Source organism: Protopterus annectens, chromosome 9.part0 (assembly GCF_019279795.1).
Source record: "Protopterus annectens isolate FY-2018-M chromosome 9.part0, PAN1.0, whole genome shotgun sequence".
Classification (NCBI taxonomy): Eukaryota; Metazoa; Chordata; order Ceratodontiformes; family Protopteridae; genus Protopterus; species Protopterus annectens.
Window position 1 is genome coordinate 114,267,297 of NC_056743.1, and position 27,183 is coordinate 114,294,479.

Genomic DNA, 27,183 nt, shown 5'->3' on the forward strand with positions numbered 1-27,183 from the left:
GAATTTTACTAAGGTGTTCACAAAGGACAATCTAGGATGGGGCTCCAGGAGCGCATTTTTGTCACCAGAAAGATTCTGGAGTAAAATCCTTTGTCTTTGTGTATCATAGGCAATGGTTCTATGATCCTTATTTCTACCATGTGATGGAGGAAACAGCTCTGTCTATCCTGGTGGGTGTGGGGGAATTCCCCTGAAATGGGGAGGATTTTCTATCCACTGCCAAGTGTATTCTCTTTGAATTATTCTCAGAACCCATTGGTCTGGGACTACTTACAGCCAGGCTGCATGGTTTAGAAAAAGACTGGAGAAGGAGAAAGAGAAGGAAGGGCAAGGGGGGTAGGGGTCTCTGTGACACAGCATAGTCATTCCTTTGCAGAGGGCTGATTCATTTCTGGAAAGGAATCTCTCGTTTTGTTTTGAAGAATTATCCTTCTGACATTTCTTTTTGTATCCCTGACTTTTGTTAGGCTGGGATTTTGTTTGTTTTGCCCTTTAAAAAATGACAAGTTGTTTGGGGGAGAACAAGGGTACATGAACTACCAAGATACCCAACATGCATTAATTTGCCTCTATCAACCCACTGTTTGAGAATCTGTGTAAAAGAAGGCCCAAACACGAATTCAGAACTTAAAAGTGCATTCCAAAATTCATCTTTTAAATCATTTAAGAAATTCTGATTATGTAACCAAGCATATCATCTTAGTAAAACAGAAAGAACAACATTTCTTGAGACTGTATCTACACATTCAGGCACACCTGTCAAAAAGTACAGTTTTGTACCTACCATAAATGTAGATGTCCGATAGGAATGCATCTGCAGTCCTTACAAATGGGTTGTCCTGTCGTCAGGCAGCCCTTCGGTCGGCCGGATTCCAAAGTCTGGGTCTGGCCTCGGCTGGTGTCGCACTTCACCCGACGTCATAGCTGCAGTTATTCGGGTATAAAGGCATCAGCCGACGCCATTTTCCTCAGTGTTTCTTGCCCCAGATGCCAGGTGCCCTCTAGGAAGGCTAAATTTGGATAAATGCAAATGATTCCAAATAGTAGAGAGCAAACATAAAATAGGCATGTATGTACATATATACAAACAAATACACCATAATAGATTCCCCCAGCTAGCTACAAGATGGGCAAATACCCTAGGAGTACCACAGAGGGGAAGGAGGGTGGGTAATCCTGACTGCAGATGCATTCCTATCGGACATCTACATTTATGGTAGGTACAAAACTGTACTATGTCCTTCAAGGATGCATCTGCAGTCCTTACAAATGGGTAGAATACCATAGCCAAACTGGGGGAGGAGGAGAAATAAAATTATGGTGTAGTTAAGATCCCTTGCAAAACAGCAGTGGCAAAACCTGCTCGGGATCTGGAGTATAAAGGTAAATTATAATGCTTGGCAAATGTATGCACGGAGCTCCAAGTAGCAGCCTCTAAAATGTCTTTGGTAGCCACTCCTCGTAGAAAAGCTGTGGTAGTGGCTGTAGCCCTTGTAGAGTGAGGCCTGATGTTTTCTGGAGTTTTCTTTCCATTGTAGGAGTAGCAAAATCTAATGCAATTTCCTATCCACTTAGAGATTGTCTGTTTTGAAATTGCTTTTCCTTCCATTCCTGTTGCATATGCTACCAGTAGCTGGTCAGTTTTCCTATTGCTCTTGGTCCTGTCCAGGTAGTAGCGTAATTGTCTATGCACATCCAAGGTATGCAACAGCCTTTCTCCCCTGTTCTGAGGGTTGGGGAACAATGTAGGTAGGTGGATAGCCTGATTCAAAGATACTCTGGAGACCACCTTAGGCATAAAAGTAGGATTAGTTCTCATGGATACTCTATCTTGGTGGAAGATCAGGAAGGGCTGTACTGCCATTAGTGCCTGTAGCTCAGATACCCTTCTTGCTGAAGTGATTGCCAACAGGAAAGCAGTTTTCCATGATAAGTATTGTAATTCTGCTGTTGCTGCTGGTTCGAAAGGAGGAAGTGTCAATTTTTCTAGCACAAAGTTCAAGTCCCATGCTGGCAATGGTGGCTTCCTAGGCGGTTTTACATTTTTAATTCCTCTCAGAAACTGCCTGAGCAGAGGATGTGAGAAGACTGGAGGATCCAAGTCGTATTCTGCTGAAATAGCTGATGCATGAATCTTGATGGAAGAATAGGACAGGCCTTTGTGGAAGAGCTCTGCCAAGTATTCCAGGATGTTGGCTATGTTTACCAGTGACACATTTTCTCCTTTTGCAGTACTCCAAATGAAATATCTTTTCCATTTTGCTGAATAATTATTTCTTGTTGAGGGTCTGCGAGCCTCCAAGATAATGTCTTTTACCCTTTGGGATAAATTTGGGTTATTTGTTCTTATGCAATGTTCCAGGCAGTTAGCTGCAGTGTTTTCAGGTTTGGATGCAGGGTGTTGTAGTTGTTCTGTGTTAACAGCAAGGGAACAAGGGTAGGTGCCATATTTGTTCCGAGACATGCTCCTCAGTAATGGGTACCAATGTTGTCTTGGCCAGTCTGGAGCTATCAGGATGATCCTTGGACGGTCCTCCTTGATCTTCAATAGCACCTTGTGCATCAAAGGAAGTGGTGAGAATGCATATGCTGTCAGGTTTTTCCAACTGAAAGATAGGGAGTCCACCTTCCAAGCAAGTGGGTGGTACGTCCTTGTGCAGAATTTCTTTAGTTGGTGATTGCGTGGGGATGCAAATAAGTCTATTTGAGGGAGTCCCCATTTTCTTGTAATGGTTTTGAAGATGTCCGGATGCAGCATCCATTCGTGGGCATCCGTGGTAGTCCTGCTTAGTATGTCTGCTAGAATGTTTTCTTTTCCTGGTACAAAAATTGCTTGTAACTGAGCGTTGTAACTCAGGGCCACATTCCAGAGATCCATTGCCATCCGGCATAGAGGGTACGAATGTGTGCCTCCCTGTTTGTTGATGTACCACATAACTGTGGTGTTGTCTGTCCTTATCAACAGTTGACCTTGTCGAAGAAATGGTCTGAATGTCTGAATTGCCAGTTTTACTGCCAGCATTTCCTTTTGATTTATGTGTAGGTGCAGCTGGTCTTGAGTCCATAAGCCTTGTAGGCACTTGTCTAGCATGTGGGCCCCCCAACCGAGGTCTGAGGCGTCCGTGGTAATGGTTTGGCTTGGTTGAGTGTTGTGGAAGGGCAATCCTTTGTTTGATTGACAGGCCTGAGCCCACCATTGGAATTCTTGCTTCAGGCATGGAATTATTGGAATTTGGGTTTCTAGGCTGTGCTTGTGCTGAGACCATAAATTCCTTAGGTACCACTGTAACTTTCTCATATGCAGTCTGGCATGTGGAACCAATATTATGCAGGATGCCATGAAACCCAAGGCTTGCAGGACTTTTCTTGCTGTTAGATGGTTCTGCTTTGTTAATGCCAAGAAGTATAGAGGGAGTTGCTCCTGTTTTTCTATTGTTAGGAATGCCATTTGCTTCGATGTGTCCAGCTCTGCACCCAAGAAGGTTATCCTTTGGGATGGTATCAGCCTTGACTTGTTTATATTGACTGTGTATCCCAGGGCTTGTAGTAGGTAAATGACCCTTTTCAAGTCTTCTGCTAACTTGATTTTGTTGTCCGCTTGTATCAGGCAGTCTTCCAGGTAAGGGTAGATTTGGATTCCCTGGAGCCTGCAATGAGCAATTACTGATGCCAGGCATTTCGTGAACACTCTGGGCGCAGTAGATAAGCCAAAGGGCAATGCTGAGAATTGATAATGCTCTGATCCTGCAAGAAATCTGAGGTATCTTCTGCAATTTGGTCGTATGGGGACGTGCAGGTATGCCTCCTTGAGATCTAGAGTTACCAGCCAAGACTCCTTGCCCAGCATGGGAAGAAGCTGCTGTAGGGTCAGCATATTGAATTTTGGAACAATGAGGAATGTGTTTAAAGCGGACAGGTCGAGAATAGGTCTCCATTTGCTTTCTTTTCTTGGTACCAGGAAGAGTCTGGAGTAAAATCCCTGTCCTTGCTCCATAGATGGTACCTTTTCCACAGGTCTCATTTTTAATAATTGAGATATTTGTTTTAGAGCTTCTGCCTTTTGATTTGGAGGTAGGTTTGGCATTCCTCTCTTCCCTGGTAGAGTATGGAAGTGAAACCTGTAACCTTGGTCTATTGTCTGCAAAATCCACTTGTCTCTTGTGATGTAATGCCAGTTTACTAAAAATAAAGCTAGCTTCCCGCCCAAGGGTGCTTTTAGTTGTTCCCTGGTAGGCGGTGCTAGAACCAAGTCACTGTGATTGTCCTGTAGTAGTGGTGGTGGCTGTGTCCGTGGCTGCACCTCGCTGGTTGTTACCCTGCCACTGGCGTCCCTGTAGGCACCTCTGGATTGACTTCGCCCTCTTGAACGCCTATTCCTGCCTCTCTGGGCTCTGGAGGAGTCGGGAAAGGACCAATTCTTGGAGGGCCAATTCCTGCTAAACCTTGGAGGTTGGACCTGTAAGAAATCTTTCACTGTTTGGACAGATTTTGCCTTCTCTTCCATCTTCTTCAGCACCTGTTGTGCAGGAGAGCCAAACAAATTGATCTTGTCCATGGGAGCATCTAGTAATTTGGATTTCACATGGTCTGGTAAGGCCTGCTCTTTTAACCATGCATGCCTTCTGATAACTGTGCCAGTCATGGCTGATCTGAAGGAAGCTTCCAGTGCATCATAGCCGCATTTTAAGGAATGGTTACTGACCTGCTGAATGTTATGTACCATTTCCTGAACACATTTTTTGTCTAATGGTTCATCTGAGGACAACTTTTTGGTTAACTGGTCTAGCATAAATTCTTGATACTGGAACATGTGGAATTGACAGTTCAATGCTCTAGCTGAAAGAGTTGCAGAAGTGTAAACTTTTTTACCCCATCTCTCTAAGGACCTGGATTCCCTTTCAGAGGGAGGGGTTTTTTGGCAGAGGTAGCTGCTACAGCCTTAGGACCCTGGGAGATAGTCTCGGGATCTGCAAAAGGAGCTTTATACAAATGGTGATGAGTATCCGGAACCCTGTAGTACCTATCGGGCTTAGCAGGGGCCGGTGGAAGTGAATCAGGAGCAGTACAAGCATCATTAAATGCATCATCTACAACAGAGAGAACTGGAGGAATGGCTAAAGGCCTATGTTGTGGTAAATGCAGAAAGGTTCTAAGCCTCTTCCTAGAGTCTGAGAAATCCTGGCCCTGCCACTGAAATTGTTCCCTCATAGCATGCAAGGTTTCCCGAAAGGAAAATTCCTCAGGCGGAGAGACAGAAGGGATGGACTCTTCAGCATCAGAGTCTTCATAAGGGGAGAAAGAAGCCTCTGGAGGGTTAGTATTATCTGAATCATCAGAGGAATCATCTGTGGAAACTGGTTCAGGGGGCTCTGCTCTAGGCCTCTTCTCTGGAGGTGGGTGAGAGGCCCTGTCTGTGTGAGATTGGGATCCCCGGATTAAAGAAATGAGATCCTCTGCTAGACTAAGCATTTGTGAACTAGAGCTAGGCCTGTGAGGGGGTCTTAGCAGGCACAGATTTAGTAGTTTTAGCTGCTTTAGCCCTGGCAAAAGCCTTAATGGACATGGCTGCAGGTGGCCTAGCAGCTGCACGTGCAGGGGTGGAGATATCCAAGGGGATAGTGTCAGATAATTCCTGAGAAACTGCCTGAGCAGAAGGTAAATCAGACGCCGATTCCACGAGGTTGGAAGAGGCCTCGGTAGGAGGTAAGTTTTCGGCTGAAGGAAGAACCGCTTGCTCGGTTCAGCCGAAACCGAGACACTCGCGGTTGGCCTAACCGCGGTTTCGGCCGAAACCGCAGACCGCGAGTGTCGGTCCTTTTCCTTGCGCTTTTTTGATATTTGCGTAGTCGAAGGATCCGACGGCATAATGTAAGCAAAATCGGAGCCGAAAAACTCCTCAGCAAATTCCGACCGACGTCTAAGCATCCGTCGGTTAAAAGAAGCACAGGCTAGACAAGCTGCTACGTCGTGGTCTGGGCCTAAACAAGGTAAGCAGTAAGAGTGGAAATCTTTATGAGGTATTTGTTTCCCACAAGTTAAACAGTTATTCACTTTTTCTGACATCGGCTGAGGCAAGAAAGAGTCCCCAACGGGGTACTTAGCTTTTTCGAAGTCTTCGGTAGTAGTAGAAGAATTCGGTAGTAGTAATCTCTGGTTCTGACCGACCGGCACTTGCGAACAGCTTCTGCTTCGGGCGCCACGCGGCAAGAAAGACTGAGGAAAATGGCGTCGGCTGATGCCTTTATACCCGAATAACTGCAGCTATGACGTCGGGTGAAGTGCGACACCAGCCGAGGCCAGACCCAGACTTTGGAATCCGGCCGACCGAAGGGCTGCCTGACGACAGGACAACCCATTTGTAAGGACTGCAGATGCATCCTTGAAGGACATCATGTTTCAAAACCTGAGTCAAATTACAAACAATTTCATTCACATAAGACTTTTGCTCAGAAGGGGAGGATGTAGCAAAATCATCCAAACATTACATACACTGTAAAATAAATTTCCACATGTAGCCTTGATAATTTAACATTTTGATTGCAAGATTACTAGAAGGGCACATTCTTTGTCCTGAACATCTAACTATATCCCCTCTTTATCAGGGGAATTGGATTAGATGAAGCCAAGGACTTTTTTATTTCAGCAAGCAGCTGGGTCAACAGTCTAATGAGAAAACAGACATATCATATCCAAGGAGACCCTATATTTTTTGCAGGTCTTTTTATGGACTACTGAAATAGATACGAGTGCCCTGCAGGTTGCTTTATAACCATCTTTGAAGGCCAGTAAGAGAGGGGGGATAACCACAGAATTGGGTATCTTGTCCTCTATAAGATCATATACCCTTGCCTACTTCTGGGGTAGTTCCTGACTGCTCCCGAGCAAAAACATCACTAAATCTTGCAAACATATGAGGAAAAGTGAACACCTGTTTGGACTTAAACTCAGGTTCACCTTCTGAAGAATCAGAGTGACTGGACTCAGTGTTAGCTAGGAAACCACCATTGTCCCCATCAGATTCCACATCATTCTCTAAAACAGAAGGGTCTCTAAGCTACGGTAGCACTTCAGGCATCTGAAGGAACACCACCACCAGAATTATCTATCTGCAGAACACTCTTAGACAAGGAAACCATATCAGCTTTATAAACAGCTATAATCTGCTTATCAGCTCTATGAGAAAGCTTCTGTTTCTTTTTTCTTGCGAACTTCACTGTTCAGAGTATTATGTCTGGCAAGGAGTCTCTTACTACAGACTACTCCCAACACTTACAGGGTTTGGTTTCCCCATAACTATGCCAAGTACTAAAACAGCCCTGGAGGACGTGTCTAAAACCCACTCTACACTGGCTGGCAAAGCTACACTAGATGGAGATGGAGCACAAGGTAAGTGGTCTTCAGGATGAGCAGTGTCCCCAACAGAATTACTAACTCTAGGCTGAGGCCTACTTTTATTTTGTTTTTCCTTGTTGGGCGCAACCGGATTTGATGAGGGAAGGGTACTAGAGTTACGGGGAGAGAACAACAGCCAGAATAATAACCTGACAGTACTGGATAACATATTACAATAAGCACTTAAAGTTTCTAGTAATAAGTATGTTCCCACACAATTAAACTCTGCCAAACTTTGCTATTATCACAAAAAACAGTTTGATGTGTGTTTGGAATGTTTTTACAACTGACAAATGTCAAAGAATTTTCCAGTACACAAAGACCAAACACCAAAGAAACTAATGTACCAAGCCAGTGTTAAAAATTAGCTTACAGAAGTTAACCATGTTAAACTAGCATAAAATAACATTTAAAGTATTTTTTTTCTTGTAAAATAGAGTAAAATCACCACAGTACATTCAAACAAATTTAATTTCTGTAAAGGGGCAAGCTGATGTTAAAAACACATTGAGCAGAGCCATACATTTATAGTAAATAATGTATAAATGCTGAAAAATCCAAGTTGTGCAATACCTTTTCTGTCAAAAGCATAAAATAAAGCAGAGTAACAACAACAAAGACGGGTGTTATTAATTCATAGTTAGACACTTGGGCTGTCTCATGCAGTCTTAATAGAACACATTCACACTGCACTTCTGAGAGAAATGCTGAAAGTTTCCTCAGAAACTGTAAAAACAAACATCTGACAGAGACAGAAGACAAACACTACTACAAGCTGACATTCCTACAGGATTTACTATAAACACTGACAGAAATAAAATATTAAATATTTTTTAAATAAACACAATAACAGAAAGGAAATAATAAATCTAACAATAAAATGAGAGAAACTAGGTCCGTAAATGGGGTTTATTTGGGCAGTAAGTCAAAGAAAATCAGCACTGGATCCTGCCAACAGTCGAAGGGCTTTCTTCTTTGGATGGCAGAAAAAGACTGAATACTTACTTCCTGTGACAGCTGAAGGCCTCCCTCTCAGGATATATTCAGCCAATCAACTGTCACTGGAAGAAAGAGAGGGTGGGGAGTCTGAGCTTTTAAAGCTGGCCAGTAATTGGTTACCTTGGCAGATAACCCAAAATGCCACTGGGTCACTGGAATGACCAACAGCGAAAGGTACTCTCCCCAAATATTTTACAATATTCTCTTTTGCAAAAAAAATATTTTAAGCAAATGGCCGGGGCTGTAAGGTGATACTAGTCATACCTACACACAAGAGCATCATTACTAGACCGGCACATCCTGCAAATCAATGTGAACTACAATATACTGGAAATCCAGAGGAGAGGCTGGATTCTGCCCTTCTGAGCTGGGAATTTCTGGTCACAGGCTTATTGTGCCTGCTTATTTGAACTGTTTCTCTCTGAAATTTGTGTGCCTTGTTGCTGTAGCATAGACCAGATTCAGGCCTGCTGAATCTAGCTTTGTCTGTATAACTTGAGCACTGATCCAGGCCATCTTTTTTTTGGAGAAGGTTCCCCTGCACCCTAGTAGCAGGAGTGTGCAGTTAGAATTTGTCTGATTGAAAACTGCTGGAACAGGGCTCAGTTTTGAGCTTTTTTCTGGTTAAATGGGTAACTTGTTTAAATCAGTCTGCTCGTTTTCTATTGTTTTATTTATATATATAAAAAATTGCACTTTATTCATCTGCTTTTACTGCATTTGTGTTTCTTCCTACTTTATTACTAGGGGCATTGACTACAACTCTGATCTGCGATATATAACAAGAAGTATCCTTTTCTGTGCATTTGAAGTGTTTTTTTTTTACTGTATCTGCTTTATTTTCTGAAAAAAAAAATATATATATATATATATATACTTGTTTCCCACCTTTCTAAGCTAGTATAGGCCAATTTTCAGGTTAGTGCTGAATTCAGGGCTGTGTTACAAATCTCTGTATTTTCTCATACCTTACTTGGATAGAAGGAAGTTTCTCTGTTCACCTGTGAGAGAGGGGAGCTTTGAGCAGCCTATCTGTCCCTGGAGGAGTGGTTTCAGCCCAGAAATTAGTAGTTTATTGGCCATTTTGGGCTAATTTCTAGGTCTTTCATTAGCCTGCTATACATACCGCATTTGCCCGGTTTTGCGCACTGGGCACCGCCAGTTAGCTAGGGTATAACCATTCCCGGCTCCACAAAGTCTCCTCTTCAATTTTTCCCGTGGAAGTAAAGAAACTTTCAACTTAAGCACTCAAGCCATTCATTTCTCAGCCCGGCACTTGTTCAAAACTCATAGCAAGCACTTATAAACCCTAGCACTAGACCCCCCTGTACTGTACAGAAGGACAAGGCTCTCTATTCGACCTTATCAGCCATCCAGTAAAACTGTTCACTGTACCTATCCAGATATGTCCAAAGGGCAGTTTCAGGTGTACTCTCCAGTCCAACTGGTGAATCTGGGCATTTTGATGCAATGATACAACTGCCTCATGTACACAGACAGCCCTCTCCTCCTACCACCAAACACTAATACATGCGAGAGATGCAACTATACAGCCAAACTGGAGGCTAAATTCTCTCATCCCAAGACTGGATTCAGTCAAGAGGAGAAGGAAAATACTTGCATCACACCACCAGTCTCACATAGACCCATTAAACCAGCACCGGCAAAAAACACACATAAATACATGAAAACATACTCGGAGGCTCCAAATAAAAATCTGCAAAAGCAACAGAGACCTCCAAAGCAAACATCCAAGCAACATCCACCCCCCCCCCAACACAAACCATGAAACACATACTTCACAAAACCAGTGTGCCATGTAATCGCAGCCCTTAAGGGAAAATAACATACCCAACATACTAGTAATAGGTGACTCTATAGGCAGGCACACTGACGTCCCACTCACTAGGCTGAATATGGAGAAGGTTACTGTTAGCTGCCTGTCGGGTGACAGGATACACCACATAACACAAGCACTCAGGTCATTCCCGAACAAGTACAAATATGACTCTGTCATTGTCCATGTTGGTGTGAATGACCTGAGCTGTACCTTCCTGGACTAGATGAAAAGAGACATGGAAGAGCTCTCTGATCACGTACCGAGGCCAGTATGACCCTGATCCTGAGTAGCATCCTGCCCTCACCAAGAATGATACCACGGTATAAAGAAAAAATTTTCGATTTCAACAATTGGCTAAGTTTTTGTGTCATTCAAAGGGGATCCAGTGTCTGTCTGCCTGGCATGACAAGTTCGACAAGCCATGCTGCTTCGCTAGAGACGACTTGCACCTGTCATCCTTAGGCTTTCGAATATTGGCCAAGGCTCTTAACACCCCATAGTGCCTTTTTTAGGCAAGGCTCAAAAGACAAACCCACCGCCATAAATAGCACAAGTAACAAATGTCAGAAGTCTAAACCTAAAAATGCACGCACTCGAGGCATTCCTCAGTATGGAGAAAATCGATATATGTGCAGTAACAGAAACCTGGTTTAAGGCTCCAGAGAACACCCCAGCACTATCAGGCTACAACTCATACCATACATTTCAGCCACAGAACCCGAACCAAAATGCAAAAGGCAGGGGCATATCCATATTCATCAAGGATACCCACACCTCCAGGTTAGTGGCACAGCACGATGCTTCAGAAATCATCCACGTGCAACTAACAACGGGCAAAACTGCAATTCAAATTGTAGCTTGCTACAGATCACCCACCATGTCCCAGGACACCCATTCTGCATTTCTGGAAACACTGGGAAACATAAAGGTCCTACCAAACACCCTAATATTGGGTGATTTCAATTACCCAAACATTAACTGGGAGAACTACTCAAGTACTAACTCCCTTGCCTAACATCTCCTAGAATTTATAAACTCAAACACCCTGGTTCAACTGGTCAACACTCCCACCAGAGGTGACAACATATTGGACCTGGTCATCACCAACACGGGCGACCGGTGTTCCACACTGGGGGTCAACCCCTCACTGGTTAGGTCTGACTATAAACAAATCACTTTGGATATCCACATTCTGCCCCCACCCCTGGACAAGGAAACCACCTTGACAAACTTTTCAAAAGCAAACTTCACGTTACTAAAGACCGATGTGGAAAGTTTCAAAGCCCCCATGCTACAGGATAACACTGTCCAAGCTGCAAAATCCTTTACTAATGCATTCTACGGGCACCTACAAAAATGCATGGATTGTGCTATCCCAAGCAAAACCAAGACTCACTCCTCCAAGAAAAGGAAACCAGTCTGGTGGACTCCTGCCATAAACAAGCTATACAATAGGAGGAGGAAACTAGTACAAAAAAGAGTAAAATCCCAAGAAGGGAAGACATCCCTGATCAGTATTAGGAAGAAACTACGATCCTGCATAAAATCATCCAAGGTGAGCTTCAAAAGAAAAATTGCCAAGGACTCCAAAGATAACCACAAGGCATTCTTTAGCTATGTCAAGAATCTAAGTGGCAATGCTCAGATCTGCTCAGAATTAGTGCAGAATGGCACAAAATACACTGAACCGATTGATATCGCCAACATCCTTTCAGACAGGTTCAGCGCAAACTTCACCCCCCTCTCACCCCCAAAAGGGCCCATAACCATACCAGAAGAATGTAGAGTCCCTGAAATCACAGACACTCAGGTTAAAACAGCCCTCTCCAAAGCCAAAAAAGTACAGTTGTGTACACTTACCATAAATGTAGATGTTCGAGTGTCTTCACTGTTGCAGTCATGACTGTAGGGTTCTCCCCTGCCAGCAGGCAGTCCCCGGTCGGCCAGAATCCCAAAGTCTGGGTCCGGCCTCGGCTGTTCAACCATGCTCCCTGACGTCAGAGCGCCAGGAGTACAAAGCAGACAGCTGACGCCATGTTCTCCAGTCTTTCTTGCCCCAGATGTCAGGAGTCCCAAAATGGAAAGGGTCCCATATCCTTTGCAAATACACCTAAGAAGAATGGTGAAAAAAGGAACCATACAAAAGTAAAAATAAGAGGGGACAGGAGGGAGGGAAACCCAGACTGCAACAGTGAAGACACTCGAACATCTACATTTATGGTAAGTGTACACAACTGTACTATGTTCATCGTGTTTCACTGTTGCAGTCATGACTGTAGGGTAGAATCCCAAAGCAAAATGAAAGGGAGGTGGTCATAAAGCAGAAGGGGCGGCTATAAGGCCCTGCAAGACTGCAGAAGCAAAGCCTGCCCTAGACGTAGAGTAGAGAGGTAGATTGTAGTGCTTTGAAAAAGTATGCACAGAACTCCAAGTTGCAGCTTCCAAAATGTCTTTGGTAGGAACTCCCCTGAGGAAGGCAGCAGAAGTGGCAGCAGCTCTGGTGGAATGAGTCCGTATACTCCCTGGGATTTGCTTTCCATGGTGTGAATAACAAAATCTGATTCCATGAGCAATCCATTTAGAAATGGTCTGTTTTGAAATGGCTTTACCTTGGGAACTGGAAGCATAAGAAACAAACAATTGCTCTGATTTTCTAATGTCCTTGGTTCTGTCCAGGTAAAAACGTAGTTGTCTCTGTACATCCAAGGAATGTAAGATCCTTTCCCCTTTATTTTGAGGAGTGGGGAAAAAGGCTGGCAAGTGGATAGTTTGATTTAAAGCCACTTTGGAAACCACCTTAGGCATGAATGTAGGATTAGTCCTCAAAGACACCCTGTCTTGATGAAAAATAATATAAGGTTCTACAGCTATAAGAGCTTGCAACTCTGAAACTCTCCTGGCAGAGGTCACGGCTAACAGGATGGCTGTTTTCCAAGATAAAAACTTGATGTCAGAAGAGGCAGCAGGCTCAAAAGGAGGTAAAGTGAGCTTTTCCAAAACATAGTTGAGATCCCAAGCAGGAATGGGAGGAGATCTAGGAGGTCTTAAGTTCTTAGCTCCTCTGAGAAACTGTCTCATGAGCTGGTGGGAAAAGATTGGAGGGTCTGTATTATAATGAGCGGAAATAGCAGAGGCATGTATCTTAATGGAAGTGAAAGAGAGACCCTTATGTAAGAGATTTGTCAGGTAAAGTAAAATCAAAGGAATGTTAGGAAGAAGAGGATCAGAATCCTGAGCCTGCATCCAGGAACAAAATCGTTTCCATTTTCCTGCATAAGATTTTCTAGTGCTAGGACATCTGGCTTCTAAAATGACATCCATAACCTGCTTGGGTAGGAGAGAAGGAATCAATGGCCCTGGATTAACCAGGCCGCCAGGCTGAGAGTGCTGACATGGGAGTGTAGAACCTGACCCTGATGTTGGGACTGAAGGTTCGGAGTCTGAGGTAAGACCCAAGGGGGCTCCAGACATAGGTTTTTCAGAGTAGGGTACCAAAACTGTCGAGGCCAATTTGGGGCCAACAAGATTATCATCTTGGGCCTGTCCTGTTTGATCTTTAATAATACCCGTGGAAGAAGAGGAAGAGGTGGAAAGGCATATCCCGAGAGGTTTCTCCAACTGAAAGATAGTGCATCCACTTTCCAAGCTTGTTCGTGGAAAGTCCTAGTGCAAAATTTCTGTAGTTGATGATTGAGTTTGGATGCAAAGAGGTCTATGTGGGGACATCCCCAGACTGCTGTTATCATTCTGAATATTTCGGAGTCCAGCATCCACTCGTGTGGATCCGAAAGGTTTCTGCTCAGACTGTCTGCCAGGACGTTTTGCTTCCCCGGTAGAAACTGAGCTTGAAGGTCCAGATTGTAAGCTAGAGCTGTGTTCCATAGATCCATGGCTAGCCTGCAAAGGGGGGTAGGAATGAGATCTCCCTTGCTTGTTTATGTACCACATAACTGTGGTGTTGTCTGTCCATATCAGTAGTTGTCCTGGTTGCAGAAGATTCCTGAAGGCCATTAGAGCTTTCTGAACGGCTAACATTTCCTTTAAATTGATATGCAGGTGCTTCTGATCCTTTGTCCATAGGCCCTGCAGACAGTTGCCCTGAAAATGGGCTCCCCATGCATAATCCGAGGCATCCATGGTTAGAATCCGAGTGGCAGGAGGCAGACAGAAGGGTTTCCCTTTGTTTAGAGTACATGCCTTGGACCACCAAAGGAATTCCTTTTGAAGACAAGGCAGGACGGAGATCAATATGTCTAAACTGTGGCAATGCTGAGACCATACACTTTTTAGGTACCACTGTATTTTCCTCATGTGTAGTCTTGCATATGGAATGAGAAGGATGCAGGAGGCCATGTAACCCAAAGCCTGCAGGAATCTCCTTGCAGATAGCTGAGTTAAAGTTGCCAAGTTTTTGAACGTTGAAGCCAGCTGAAACTGTTTTTCGTATGTCAGAAATGCCATCTGGGTTGTTGTGTTTAAAGAAGCGCCCAGAAAAATTATCTGTTGTGAAGGTGTCAAATTTGACTTTTTTATGTTTAAAGTGAATCCCAGGAACTTGAGGAGATCCTGAACAAACCGTAGATGCTGGAGTAAGATTTCCTTGCTGTCTGCCTGAATAAGATAGTCGTCCAGATAAGGGTAAATTTGAATTCCCTGAGTCTGCAGTAAGCTACTACTGGAGCCAGGCATTTGGTGAAGACCCTGGGCGCAGCAGACAATCCAAAGGGCAGCGCAGAGAATTGAAAGTGCCTCGATCCGGCCTTGAACCTGAGGTATTTTCTGCGTTCCTGCCTGATGGGAATGTGTAAATATGCCTCCTTTAAATTAAAAGTTACCATCCATGCATTTCTGGACAGCATTGGAAGTAGCTGCTGTAGAGTAAGCATCTTGAATTTTGGAATCTCTAGAAAGGTATTCAAGACTGACAGATCTAGGATGGGTCTCCATGAATTTTGCTTCCTGGGGACTAGAAAGAGCCTTGAGTAAAAACCATGTCCCATCTCTGAAAGTGGAACAAGTTCTATGGCTTTCATAGCCAAAAGAGCTTCCACCTGGATTAAGGCCTCTGTCCGTTGGTGTTTTGGAAGGTCTGGCCATCCGCTTGGCCTTGATAGGGTATGAAAATGGAATTTGTAACCTCTTGAAACCACATCCAGAACCCACTTGTCTTGGGTTATATGAGTCCAATTTCGATGAAAAAGAGAAAGTTTTCCTCCGAGAGGGGCTTCCAGGCAAGAAGTGCCTGCAGCCCAACAGAGGGAGTCATTGAGTCTGTTTCCTATGAGTTTGTGACCTGTCCTCTCCTCCCCTAGGGGTGGAAGCAGTCCACTGTCTCGGTCTATAAGAGGCTTGTGTTTGAGGCCTTCCTCGGGAGCGTCTGTATCTACCCCTTTGAGGCCTGTCTGAATTGGGAAAGGACCAATTTTTAGTAGGCCAATTCTTGCTAAATCTGGGTGGCTGTACTTGTAAGAAATCTTTAACTGTTTGCATGGATTTCGCCTTGTCCTCCATCTTTTTAATCACCTCTTCAGCTTTTGGTCCAAACAAAACATTATGTTGAACAGGAGCATCCAATAATTTAGCTTTTACTTGTTCTGGCAAATTTTGTTTCTTTAACCATGCAAGCCTTCTAATTACTGTGCCAGAGGCAGCAGCCCTACAAGAAGCCTCCAAGGCATCAAATCCACAGTGTAAACCATGCTTCCCAACTTGTTCAGTGGCATGCATTAAATCATGTAATTCCTTATCATCCGCACAGGCAGAAATGGAAGTAAGCTTTTGTTTTAAAACAGACAAGAGAAATTGCTGGTATTTCAGCATATGAAACTGACAGTTTAAAGCCCTAATAGATAAAGTAGCAGAAGTGTACACTTTTTTGCCCCAACTTTCTAAAAATCTAGAATCCTTCTCAGTGGGAATGGGGTTTTTAGCAGAAGCGGCCTTAACTCCCTTAGGACCCTGAGAAATGGTTTCAGGGTCAGCAGTAGGGTTCTTGTATAAAAACTGGTGGGAATCAGGAACCCTGTAATATCTATCAGGCTTAACAGGAGCAGGAGGAAAGGAGTCAGGGGTTAAGTTAGCCTCCGAAAAAGCATCATCCACAATATCCAAAACAGGAGGAATAGCCAGGGGTCTATGTTGGGGAAGAAGAAGAAGAAAATCCCTTAGTCTTTTCTTAGATTCCGAATACTCCTGTCCTTCCCAGTGGAAATGTTCCCTCATTTCATGCACAGTTTCCCCAAAAGAGAAATCCTCAGGGGGAGAAGCTGAAGGAATGGATTCCTCAGCATCAGAATCCTCATAAGGAGTGAAAGAATATTCCTGGTCAGAAGAAGAAACTGAAGACACAAAGCCTGATCAGAGGAATCATAATAAACTTCCTGCCTTGGCCTTTTATCTGGAGGGGGATGTGAACCCCTAATCATAGTAAGTAAGTCCTCCGCCATCTTAAGTAACTGTTTCTGCGACTTGGGAGCCGGTTCAGAAGAGGCCTGTGTTGCAGTCTTTGATTTGGAAGGAGTCTTTGCCTTTGTCTTTGCCTTTATTAGAAGCTGAGTAGGCCTGAAAACCCCTTCGGAAGCCGGTACCTGCACAGCAGCTCTGGACCCATCCGAAGGAGCATTGTCCGAAGGTCCTGCAATAGAAATATTCATAGGCCTTGTTGGCTCCTCGTGGGAGTCCGTTTTGGCCATCGGTTCTGAAATGGCTGACGACAGGGGCTGCAAAAGCACCTCACTGACGACGGCCGAACCTGAAGCTGGCTCCGCTTGTGCAATATCGTCAGATTTGGACCTCGGAGGCCTGTCTTTGTCCTTGTGTCGTTTGTGAACTCCGGTAGCCGGAACCGTATCCGACGACATTTTGTAATTAAAACCCCTACCGAAGTAATGAAATGCAAAATCGTACCTTCATTTAATTGTACGTTGATTGAATCTAGCACAAAACCGACAACTAGCTACATCGTGGTCAGGGCCTAAGCAAGGAATACAGTAAGAATGAAAATCCTTATGAGGTATTTGCTTCCCACATGAAATAGAACTTTTTCTGACATCGGACTGGAGCAAGAAAAAAGTTTCCCCAACGGGGTACTTAGCTTTGAGTGGAGAAGAAAGTCTTCAGACTGAAGGTTTTTCAGAAAAGATTGTCAGGAGTCAGCCGACCGGCACTTGCGAACTGCTATCACCACACGGCAAGAAAGACTGGAGAACATGGCGTCGGCTGTCAGCTTTGTACTCCTGGCGCTCTGACGTCAGGGAGCATGGTTGAACAGCCGACGCCGGACCCAGACTTTGGGATTCTGGCCGACCGGGGACTGCCTGCCAGCAGGGGAGAACCCTACAGTCATGACTGCAACAGTGAAACACGATGAACATCACAGCATCAATGGGACCGGACTGTGCCCCAGGCTGCATCTTACACGAGCTCAAAGACAAACTAACCCCTCACCTAAACACACTTTCAAACTCAGCCTCTCCACAGGCTACGTACCCACAGAGTGGTGCACAGCAACGGTTATTCTCCTCCACAAAGGTGGAGCCACAACATACCCTGGGAACTATTGCCCTATAAGCCTGACTAGCTTGGTCTGCAAAGCTATGGAGCGCATCATCATGGAACTCATTAACAGAGACACTGGGAACCTCCAAACACTGGACGCTACCCAGTTCAGCTTTGTTAAGGGCTGATCATGCCTCCTAAACCTGGTGGACTTCTTTGATACAGTTACCAAGGCTATAGACGAGGGAAAGGAGGTACACACAGCCTACCTAGTCCTCGCAAAGGCCTTCGACACCATTCCCCATTCTGGTATAATAGACAAACTCACCAGCCTGAACATAAACTCCTACATCACAAGATGGGTTGCCAAATGGCTCACGGACAGAACCCACATGGTGAGAGTTGCGGGAGCTAGGTCCGACTCTAAACCGGTTACAAGTGGCGTTCCCCAGGGCTCAGTCCTAGGACCCCTCCTGTTCGGCATATACTTCTCAGTGGTACAGGCAAGCACAAGAGGACTATGGCTGACCAAGTTCGCAGATGACTGCAAACTAGGGGCTATAATTGACTCTCCGACTGACACAGGCATCCTCCAAAAGGGTCTCACTGAGACGGATACCTGGTGTCAAAATCATGGCCTCAAGCTAAATGCCAAAAAGTGCATAGTCATCCCCTTTGGAAAAACAGTACCCACAAACTACCACATAGGTGGTAGTCCCCTAAATACGGAAGACATAATAAGGGATCTGGGGACCCAAGTAGATAGTAATCTCACCTTTGATAATCACATTGCTAAAGTGGTTTGAAAATCCTTCTACGTGGGCCACCTAATCACAAAAGGGTTCGCATCCAGATCAAAAGAGGTCATTGTGCCCCTCTACTCATCACTCATCAGACCCTGTTTGGGATGTACCTTACAAGACACCTGCAGTAGCTGGAAAGACCACAGAAGTACCTCACCAAGAGGATCACTGGCCTCAAACAGATGCCCTATGTAGCTTGACTGAAGAAACTCCAGCTGTACTCGGTTGCATACCGCCTACTCAGAGGTGATCTCTACCTCACATACAAGGCCATGTCCAACCCAGAATTAATGGACATGCTCCACCTAAAGAAAACCTTATCCCCTCAAGCCACACGCTCCAGGGATCTAAACCTCACCACAACAATAAATAGGACGTGCTGGAGGGACAAATTCCTGTCCCAGAGACTTCCCATGCTTTGGAACAAGATTCCAATCTACATTAGGCAGAGCTCCTCACTAACACTCTTCAAAAAAACCTTGACGAGTGGATGAGAAACAAAGTTTACCCTGGGGATCACTTCAGTGGCTCTACTGGACAGAGGCACAGGGAACTAATCTAAGGGGGCAGCAAAAGCCAACACATTCTGGCTAGGCTTATAAATGCCTTCGGGCAGATAGCCTAGTACCTACCTATGAACTTATAATTGCCTAAAGCTACTTTAGTAGTAAATGTTAGCATAAATCACCACAATCAAAACTGGTTACATTAACAACTTCTACGACAAATGCATTTGTAGTTAATATGAACTGTAATAAAAATGGCTTAAAGTGGCAGGTTTAAGACAAATGTCATTTTTTCTACCCACCTATCACTTCCATCACTTTCACTGTACACTCTAGAATCTTGGCTCCAAAAGGCATTTGAAATTCGGGTTTGTGATTATGTTTACATCACCTGGCTTGCCAGACAAAATTACATGAACTGATATGCAAGCTTTTTTTTCTTTACTTCACATGTACAATGATCAAAACTATGCAAAGTGTTCTCATCTATAGTCAAAAGTAAGATAGGAATAGAACCAGCTTGCAAAAGAGAATTATGTATCATTGGTGTCTTTCTCAGAGTCCAGTAGTATAATCAATTAACATATGAAGCATCCACTTCTTGAAGACAGAACACACTCCGACATTGAAAAGGTGGCTTTACCATTCAACATTTGAAACTGAATTGTATTTTTGGAACAATAAAATAAAATAGTATTCCATTAATATGTAAAGCAAGTGTTATTTTAGTTTCCTACAGAGTCAGAGTTGTCTGTATTTTATTATGAAAATCCTTAAGTTTATGTGAAAGCCCAAACAAAGTATATCCAATGCATTATTGGTTTTCCGGCACTTACCCCTCCCCAGTTTAGTGTCCTTGCCAAATCATTCCCTGTTCCCAGAGGTAGTATTGCAACAGGTGGCTGAGGCTTCAGCTGCAGCTGGTCCAACACAGACAAGATCCAACCCACCTGCAAAGATACAGAAACTGTACTGAGAACATGTATAATCAAAACAAATGTCTTTGGTGCAATATTTATTTATTTTACATTTGTTAACCGGACTAGTCTAGCTGGATATATGTCCATTTTCAGTAGAGGCCCAGGGAGAAAAGCTCAAAACATGAACAGTGACAAAGTTAACAAAGCATAGAAACATAAAGAATCACAATACAGTCTAGTATTAGTCTAAAAGCAGTTATAATAATACATTTTTAAACTATCACAATTTTAGTAAAAATGATACTAAATAATTATACAAAACACAGTAGAAGGTAAGAGCAAGTCTCGGGTAGGGGACATAATAAATGTTATTCTCATAAATCAAAGAAAGAGTAGTAACTAGTTTTGGAGACATAGGTTACAGGAGTAGGGAAAGGGGTAAGAGTAAAAGTGAAGAAAATATCAGTCTGAGTTAGCGCATGGACAAAGCCAATGAGTTTTCAGATGTTCTTCAAGATGTTTTTTAAAAAGAGAAGTAGAAGCAAGGGAAGATAATTCTGAGGGAAGCTGGCTCCAGATTTGTGAGCATACAGCCCAAATACAAAGGTATTCAGTCTACATTTCTTCACCTGAAAGTCACACACCAACACAAATCTAGAAGAAATCTACAGATTTAGTTTTAAAATTCTGTAACCAGATTTTCCAAATTTTAGCATATAACTGTGGGTAAATGTATGCATTCAGTTTTCACTCCATCAATTACTCATGCTTTGCTTTCTGTCTGCTGCAAATGGGAACGGTTTCTGGATCCCCTTTCCTGAATAGAATAAATCAAGTGTTTAAAAATAAATGAATCAATATGAATTCTCTTCTCGGTAAGTACATGATGAAAATTTTTAACAAAATAAGCATTAGTTCAGGACAATGCACATTTCAAGCTAGAGGGACTGAGATTCAAGCAATGACATTAAACCTCACATTTAAACTGCCTGCTTAAGTGTTGTTCACCCTTACTAATAACTATGCTCCTTTATTAAGGACATTGGAATGGCTGATCCTTAGTAGTAGGCACAAATACGTGCTTTACCTTTCACTTCAGTTCTTTTCTTTATATTCCTTCAAGTTCTTTCTTTTTTTCTTTAATTAATTGTGTTACTGATGGCACTTTCCAAGAGTTGAGTCCTGACTGTAAGTACAAAGTATGATCAACAGAGCTGGCTGTATGGCATAGAGGGCCCTAATTCCACACAGAGCAGCTCTGCTTGGGCATGCTACCACCTCTGCATTATCCTAGTGACACAGTTCTGTTTTTGAATGCTACCACTTTTGCATTATCCTAGTGGCACAGCTCTGCTTGTGCATGCTATTACTTATGCATCATCCTAGTGATACAGCTCTGCGTGTGAATGCTACTGCTAGGGTTACCACCTGTCCCACTTTGCGAGGGACAGTCCCTCTTTGGGCAGTTGTGTCCTGCAAAAATTGTGAAAAAATGGCAAATGTCCTGAGATTTTAGGACAAAATTATTTTCTATATTTTATGTCATAGTTGCATAAAACAGTTATTCTGTATCTGAAACACCTAAATGTTATAAGAAACAGAATAAGGAACTAAAATGCTACAAGAATAGACTTTTATTCAGGCAAAAAACTGAAGTTCTGTCCTTTGTACTGGCCGTGGGTATGTTTTGCCCTGCAAAATCTGATGTTTGTAGCACAAATGTCCCACTTTGGGCATTTGGAAATGTGGCACCCTAGCTACCGCTTATGCATCATCCTAGTGATACAGCTCTGTTTGTGAATGCTACCACTTATGTATCATCCTAGTGATACAGCTCTGCGTGTGAATGCTACTACTTATGCATCATCCTAATGATACAGCTCTTTTTGTGAATGCTACCACTTACGTATCATCCTAGTGACAAATGAAGGTGTTGTGCAGCAACTCATGCAAGACACTAACACAGAGCTTCATAGTGCAATTACCTAGATTCTAAAAGCCATCTGCATAGTGGAACAAGCAGCTTCCCTCTCACCAGGACTGAAGTGATGACATGAAGCAGTCAGTCACTCCCAGGCCAACTATTTCATCACCAACACAGCTACTGAATTCCAGGTGCCCTAGGATGCGTTCAGGTCTTTACCCCTCTGTGCTGTTCAGCCAACACTTTTGCATGTAGTAATAGAACACAGCTATTGGTTACAAACAGAGCACTGGGTGGTTAAAATATTTTCTATGGCATGTCCATAAGCAACTGTTGCAACTGCAAGGATCAGAGAATCAAAATGATTCTAAGGAACATTTAATGTAATTCATTATTATGCAAATTATGCACATTTCTGAGTCTCATATTTGCTGAACAGCTCATCTCTGCCAAACTAAGAGCAGAGAACTTTGCTCTGCTACGGAAAATCTTTATGAATTCTAGTCCAGGGTACAGTACAGGAACTGCATTTTTAACCTTCCTAGACAACATAGCTCAATATTTCTAGATCTATCAAAAGCAGTCTCTACAATCTACCATTTATTACTGTTACACCAACTTACAGAACAAGACATCACAATCTTCTTCTTCTTTCGGCTTTTCCCCAGTTAGGAATCTCCACAGCAGATCACGTCTGCCCATGATTGTCAGTGGAATTTTACGGTGTCGAGTTGCCACAAGTGGCACACACATGCACCCATTCATGCCTAGTGGCAATTTAGAGTATCCAATCCACCTACAGCATGTCTTTGGGATGTGAGAGGAAACCGGAGTACCTGGAGGAAATCCACACAACCACAGGGAAGACATGCAGGCTCCACAAAGATGGCACCCCAGCCGAGGATCGAACCGGAGAAGAACAAGACATCACAATAACATTATAACTGTTTAATAACTTTCTCAGTCAGTATATATAGCCTGTTAACTGGAATAACATACTGTGAACCTGAGCCCTTCATAACAGAACTTAATGTCTAGGTCCTCCAATTTCAATTAAGAAACTGAGAGTGATAAAAACTCTGACAGTCCCAGGTTCAGAAAATGTTGTGGTCAGGGTCAAACATACAACAGTACATAATAGATGTGAAGCATCCTTAAACCAGTATTCAAAGCTGTGCATGTCAGAGGTGGAGCACAAACTTGAAAGCTGTGCACCAAGCTCGGGTCTGACTTCAGGCCATGTTCCTGAGGGATGCATTCCTTAATCAACGAAGACTGCTCCCACTGATTTTCAAACGTCAATCGGAAGCACTAAAAAAATATATATGTTGTTCAGGCTCTTAGCCTCTGGCTCTAGCACTGACAGACCTTGAGGACTCTACTCAACCTGAGCTGAACCTTAATGAATACTGGAGAAAAACTGTGGAGGAGTCCTTGGTCTCAAGTAGTAACTCCTACTTAAATAATAGACAACAAGCAGTGCGATGGGAAAATCACTTATCATCTCTTCTTCCTATCAAAATAGGTGTACCACAAGGCTCAATACTTGGACCTCTCCTCTTTTCTATTTTCATAAACAACCTAGATAAGTCCCTTCCTCAATCAATCTGTATTCAACATGCTGATGATTCAACACTCATATGCTCAGCTTCTTCCATTAATGACCTTCAAAATATCACTCAAAAAGCTTTCACTGGTTCCAACAATATTGCCTCTTACTGAATCCAAAAAAGACTAAACTATTACTATTCGCTCCATCACATAAGTCATCCTCTCTCTCCTTCAATATATCCTCTAACAATGGTACCATAATATCCCCTGATCCTACGACCAAACTTCTTGGTGTCACAATAGACCACAACCTCAACTTTGATTCCCATATTAACTTAACTATCAAATCAATCAATAGAAAACTTGGATCTCTCTACAGACTTAAACCCTTCCTCACTCCCTCAGCCAGAAGTACTTCAGCACAAACCCACCTACTCTCTACCCTATTTTATGCCTCTCCAATCTATACAAACCTAACTAAAAGTAACCTCAACAAACTAGCAACAGCTTACCATAACATAGCCAGATTTGCAACAGGAGCCTCATTTCGTACCCACCATTGCTCTAATCTCAAACAGCTAGGCTGGCTAGAATTGCAAAATCATATACGACTTCTGCAACTGACCATTACCCACAAAATCTTTCATCAGCCCACTAATATCACTATACTCTGTTCCCTTATTACCCCATATAAAAACATCTCTTCCCTACGCTCTGCTACCAAACTACTAGCTGCCTCCAACAAATCCAACAACAAAGCTGGGGATAGTCTGTTCTCCAACTGTACTGCACCCATCTGGAACAAACTTCCAAGTGAACTTATGTCTATTACCTCTTTACCTACTTTCAAGAAGCATATAAAATCATGGCTTTACTCCCAGTGGCTCTGCCCTTGTTCTAACCCTGACTAATCCTTTTTTGTTCCATGCCTTTTCCTTTCTCCTGCTATCTATAACAAGATATTCTCTTACTGTTTCTTTACTTGTCTTTTAATCTTGGATTCTCAATACCACTATGATGGATGGATGTTTAAAAGAAGAATCTAATGTACTTTTTCCTGTTGATGCTACTAGTAGTTTTAGACTTTTATGAAAATGTTATGTACTACAGTCTGTCTGTTAATTACACCCTCTGTACAACTATGTTTGTAAAATTATGTCTTACTGTGGAGCTTTTCTCCCCGGGCCTCTACTGAAAATGGACATTAATCCAGCTAGACTAGCCCGGTCAACAAATGTAAAATAAATAAATAAATAAATAAAAAGAGCCATCACCAAACCTTGGCTAACTGAACAAAAGGATTGCTAATTGGATAAGGCTAGATGCAAGCATATTCTAGTCATTCATCCAGAGGACAGGTAGCACCTATAAACCAAGATGCTTTCCATCCAAAATGGGTGCTTGAGAATGGGTTTCCTCTAAATCATCCATTAACTTCCAGAGTAAAGGGAAGTTGCAAGCTGAAAGCCATGCTAGTCAAAACTAAGAACATTCTACTTTGGGAGTGAAGGGCCATGTTATTGACAGACTTACTTCCTGGAAGATATGAATTCTATTTTTCTTCTGATTCTCAAGCTTTAAGCAGTTCTCTGGCAAAGACCTTGGACAACCCCACCCATCCCCATTATATGTACTTTCAATTTGCATAAGCCTACCATACCATTTAATAAAGTAAATAAATATATAAAAGAATAAATGTTACCCTGCTCAGGGCAGAGATGCAGGCCAGTGGATTTCCCCGCCCTGTCTACAGACCATTCCCAGGTTAAAATGGCATAAGTTATGACAATGTTTCATGCCATGATCATGTCTTAGGAAGCAGAAAGTATGTTAGGTTAATGCCGGCAATAATTTTTTGGCAGCCAAAAGAATAATTTTAAGCACTTGGATCTTTAGGCGTTGATAGCAAAAACACTTCTGTACTGCAATTCTCATCTGAAATCTGCAATTTGAGAAAATATCTGCAGACTTGCACAGAAGGTATACTTTCACAGTGTAGTATGAATGAATATGCAACCCAAATGCAATGCCTTTAAATGCAAAATGACTATCTGGATTGAAAGCAGAGATAAATCTACTACAGGTCCACAAAAATGGACCTTGTTGACAGTTTATGAAGTTATGGTGTGAACCATGTGCTCTAGAACAATAAATTGCTGACTGAGAGCAAATATAAGCAAAGTAAGGCAGAAACCTATCAAATTAGATATCATCAGGAAACATGAATGATATGGACAAAGTTGTCTTGGAAGGTCATAATAACTCTAAATGATTAGAAAAAAATATTTATACACAAACAAGCAGATACATTTGTGTGTGTGTGTGTGTGTGTGTGTGTGTGTGTGTGTGTGTGTGTGTGTGTGTCTGCGCGCACGCGCAAGTGCAATGAGTTTGTATAAACAGACACAAGATTATCTGAAGAAAGTAAAGTGAAAGTAATATTACCCATAAACATTAAGGGTTAAGTAATACAGATCTCTGAATCCACATGTAGGCCTTAATCTCCTGAGTTCTGGTAGTATACTGAAGGAATTAAGTACAATTCTGAGGTAGGCAAACTCACTCTACTATGTAACGATGGAAAAAGGAACACTTGCAGACTTGTTTTCATCTAATAATGCTCATCTGTTCTGAAATGTCTTGTTGGATGCGTTCAAGTATAACTTAGGGCTGAACAACACAAACAAGTAGACTTATACACATATATGAAAACATATACTAAGGGAGAAGCACTATTGTCAATATACCCTACCATCCCCTGAACTATAAACCTTTATCTGCTGCAGACCTCTTAGAAGAAAGTAGTGAAGAAGATATTTGGCGAAATTCATAAAGGTTACTGAGAAGTGTAAATGATGTGCACACCTTGAGGTAACCATTTGGAATTCAGAGACAGACCCATAATGGTGCTTTTGCACAAAGACATGCACCATCATGATGCTGCTGCTGTCACAATGGCTGTGCTGGATTTTCTAATGAAGCATTCCATGAGAGAGTCATATGCTAATTAGCTATGTGCTGTATGTAACCCCAGCTGCCTAAAGGTAGGTATCTATGCACCAAGTGATTCAAAGTGTTGCTCATCCATATAGTTTGGAAGAGCTACTCCCTGCACCTTGTGGTAGTGAACACAACCACAAGGCAGTATTCATCCATTGTGTTAGAGGTAAGTGCAGGGGATTTTAGTGGTAAGGCTGGTTTACAAGATGTGTGCATGAGTGTATGTGAGGGGCTACACTTGTACGTGTGTGTGTGAATGTGTGTCTATCTGGAAGACAGAGGTAGGGAGTTAGGGGGTGAGTAAGGCAGGCATATGTGTGCATGGGTGTGTGTCTATGAGTGTGACTGAGTGCCAAGGGTACTGTTTGTGTGTGTGTGAGGGCTGAGGTGGCTGTCATAGTTCTGCACTCCTTTAAACTAACAAGTAGAGTGTGTAACATTGAGTGGGGGAAACCTGTAGATACCAGGAAAAACTCCATATTAGGTACTAAGCAGCATATTGGAGGGGGGGTACTAGTCACCATGGAAACCTCTTGCTCATGCCTAAGTGGCAGTTAAACAGTACAGGTACTGAGGGTGGGGTGGGAGGAACCACTAGCCACCAGGGTTATCTCTTTAAGTAAGCGCCAGAGCCACCTGCCTAACACACCCTCTAACTCCCTACCTCTATCTTCCAGGTAGACACACATTCACACACACTCACGCATGTATCAGGGGGTGTGGGAGCACTAGATGCAGGGGATACTCAATA

General features: G+C 43.0%; 1 protein-coding gene across 1 annotated transcript in view; it reads right to left on the reverse strand.

Moving 5' to 3' along the window:
- LOC122811072 (diacylglycerol kinase zeta-like) overlaps window positions 1-27,183 on the reverse strand; it is a 3,109,428-nt gene that overhangs the window by 1,459,024 nt on the left and 1,623,221 nt on the right. The window contains exon 14 of the mRNA XM_044082630.1: window positions 19,874-19,987. Coding sequence (XP_043938565.1) covers window positions 19,874-19,987 — 114 coding nt within the window. The remainder of the gene's footprint in view (window positions 1-19,873; window positions 19,988-27,183) is intronic.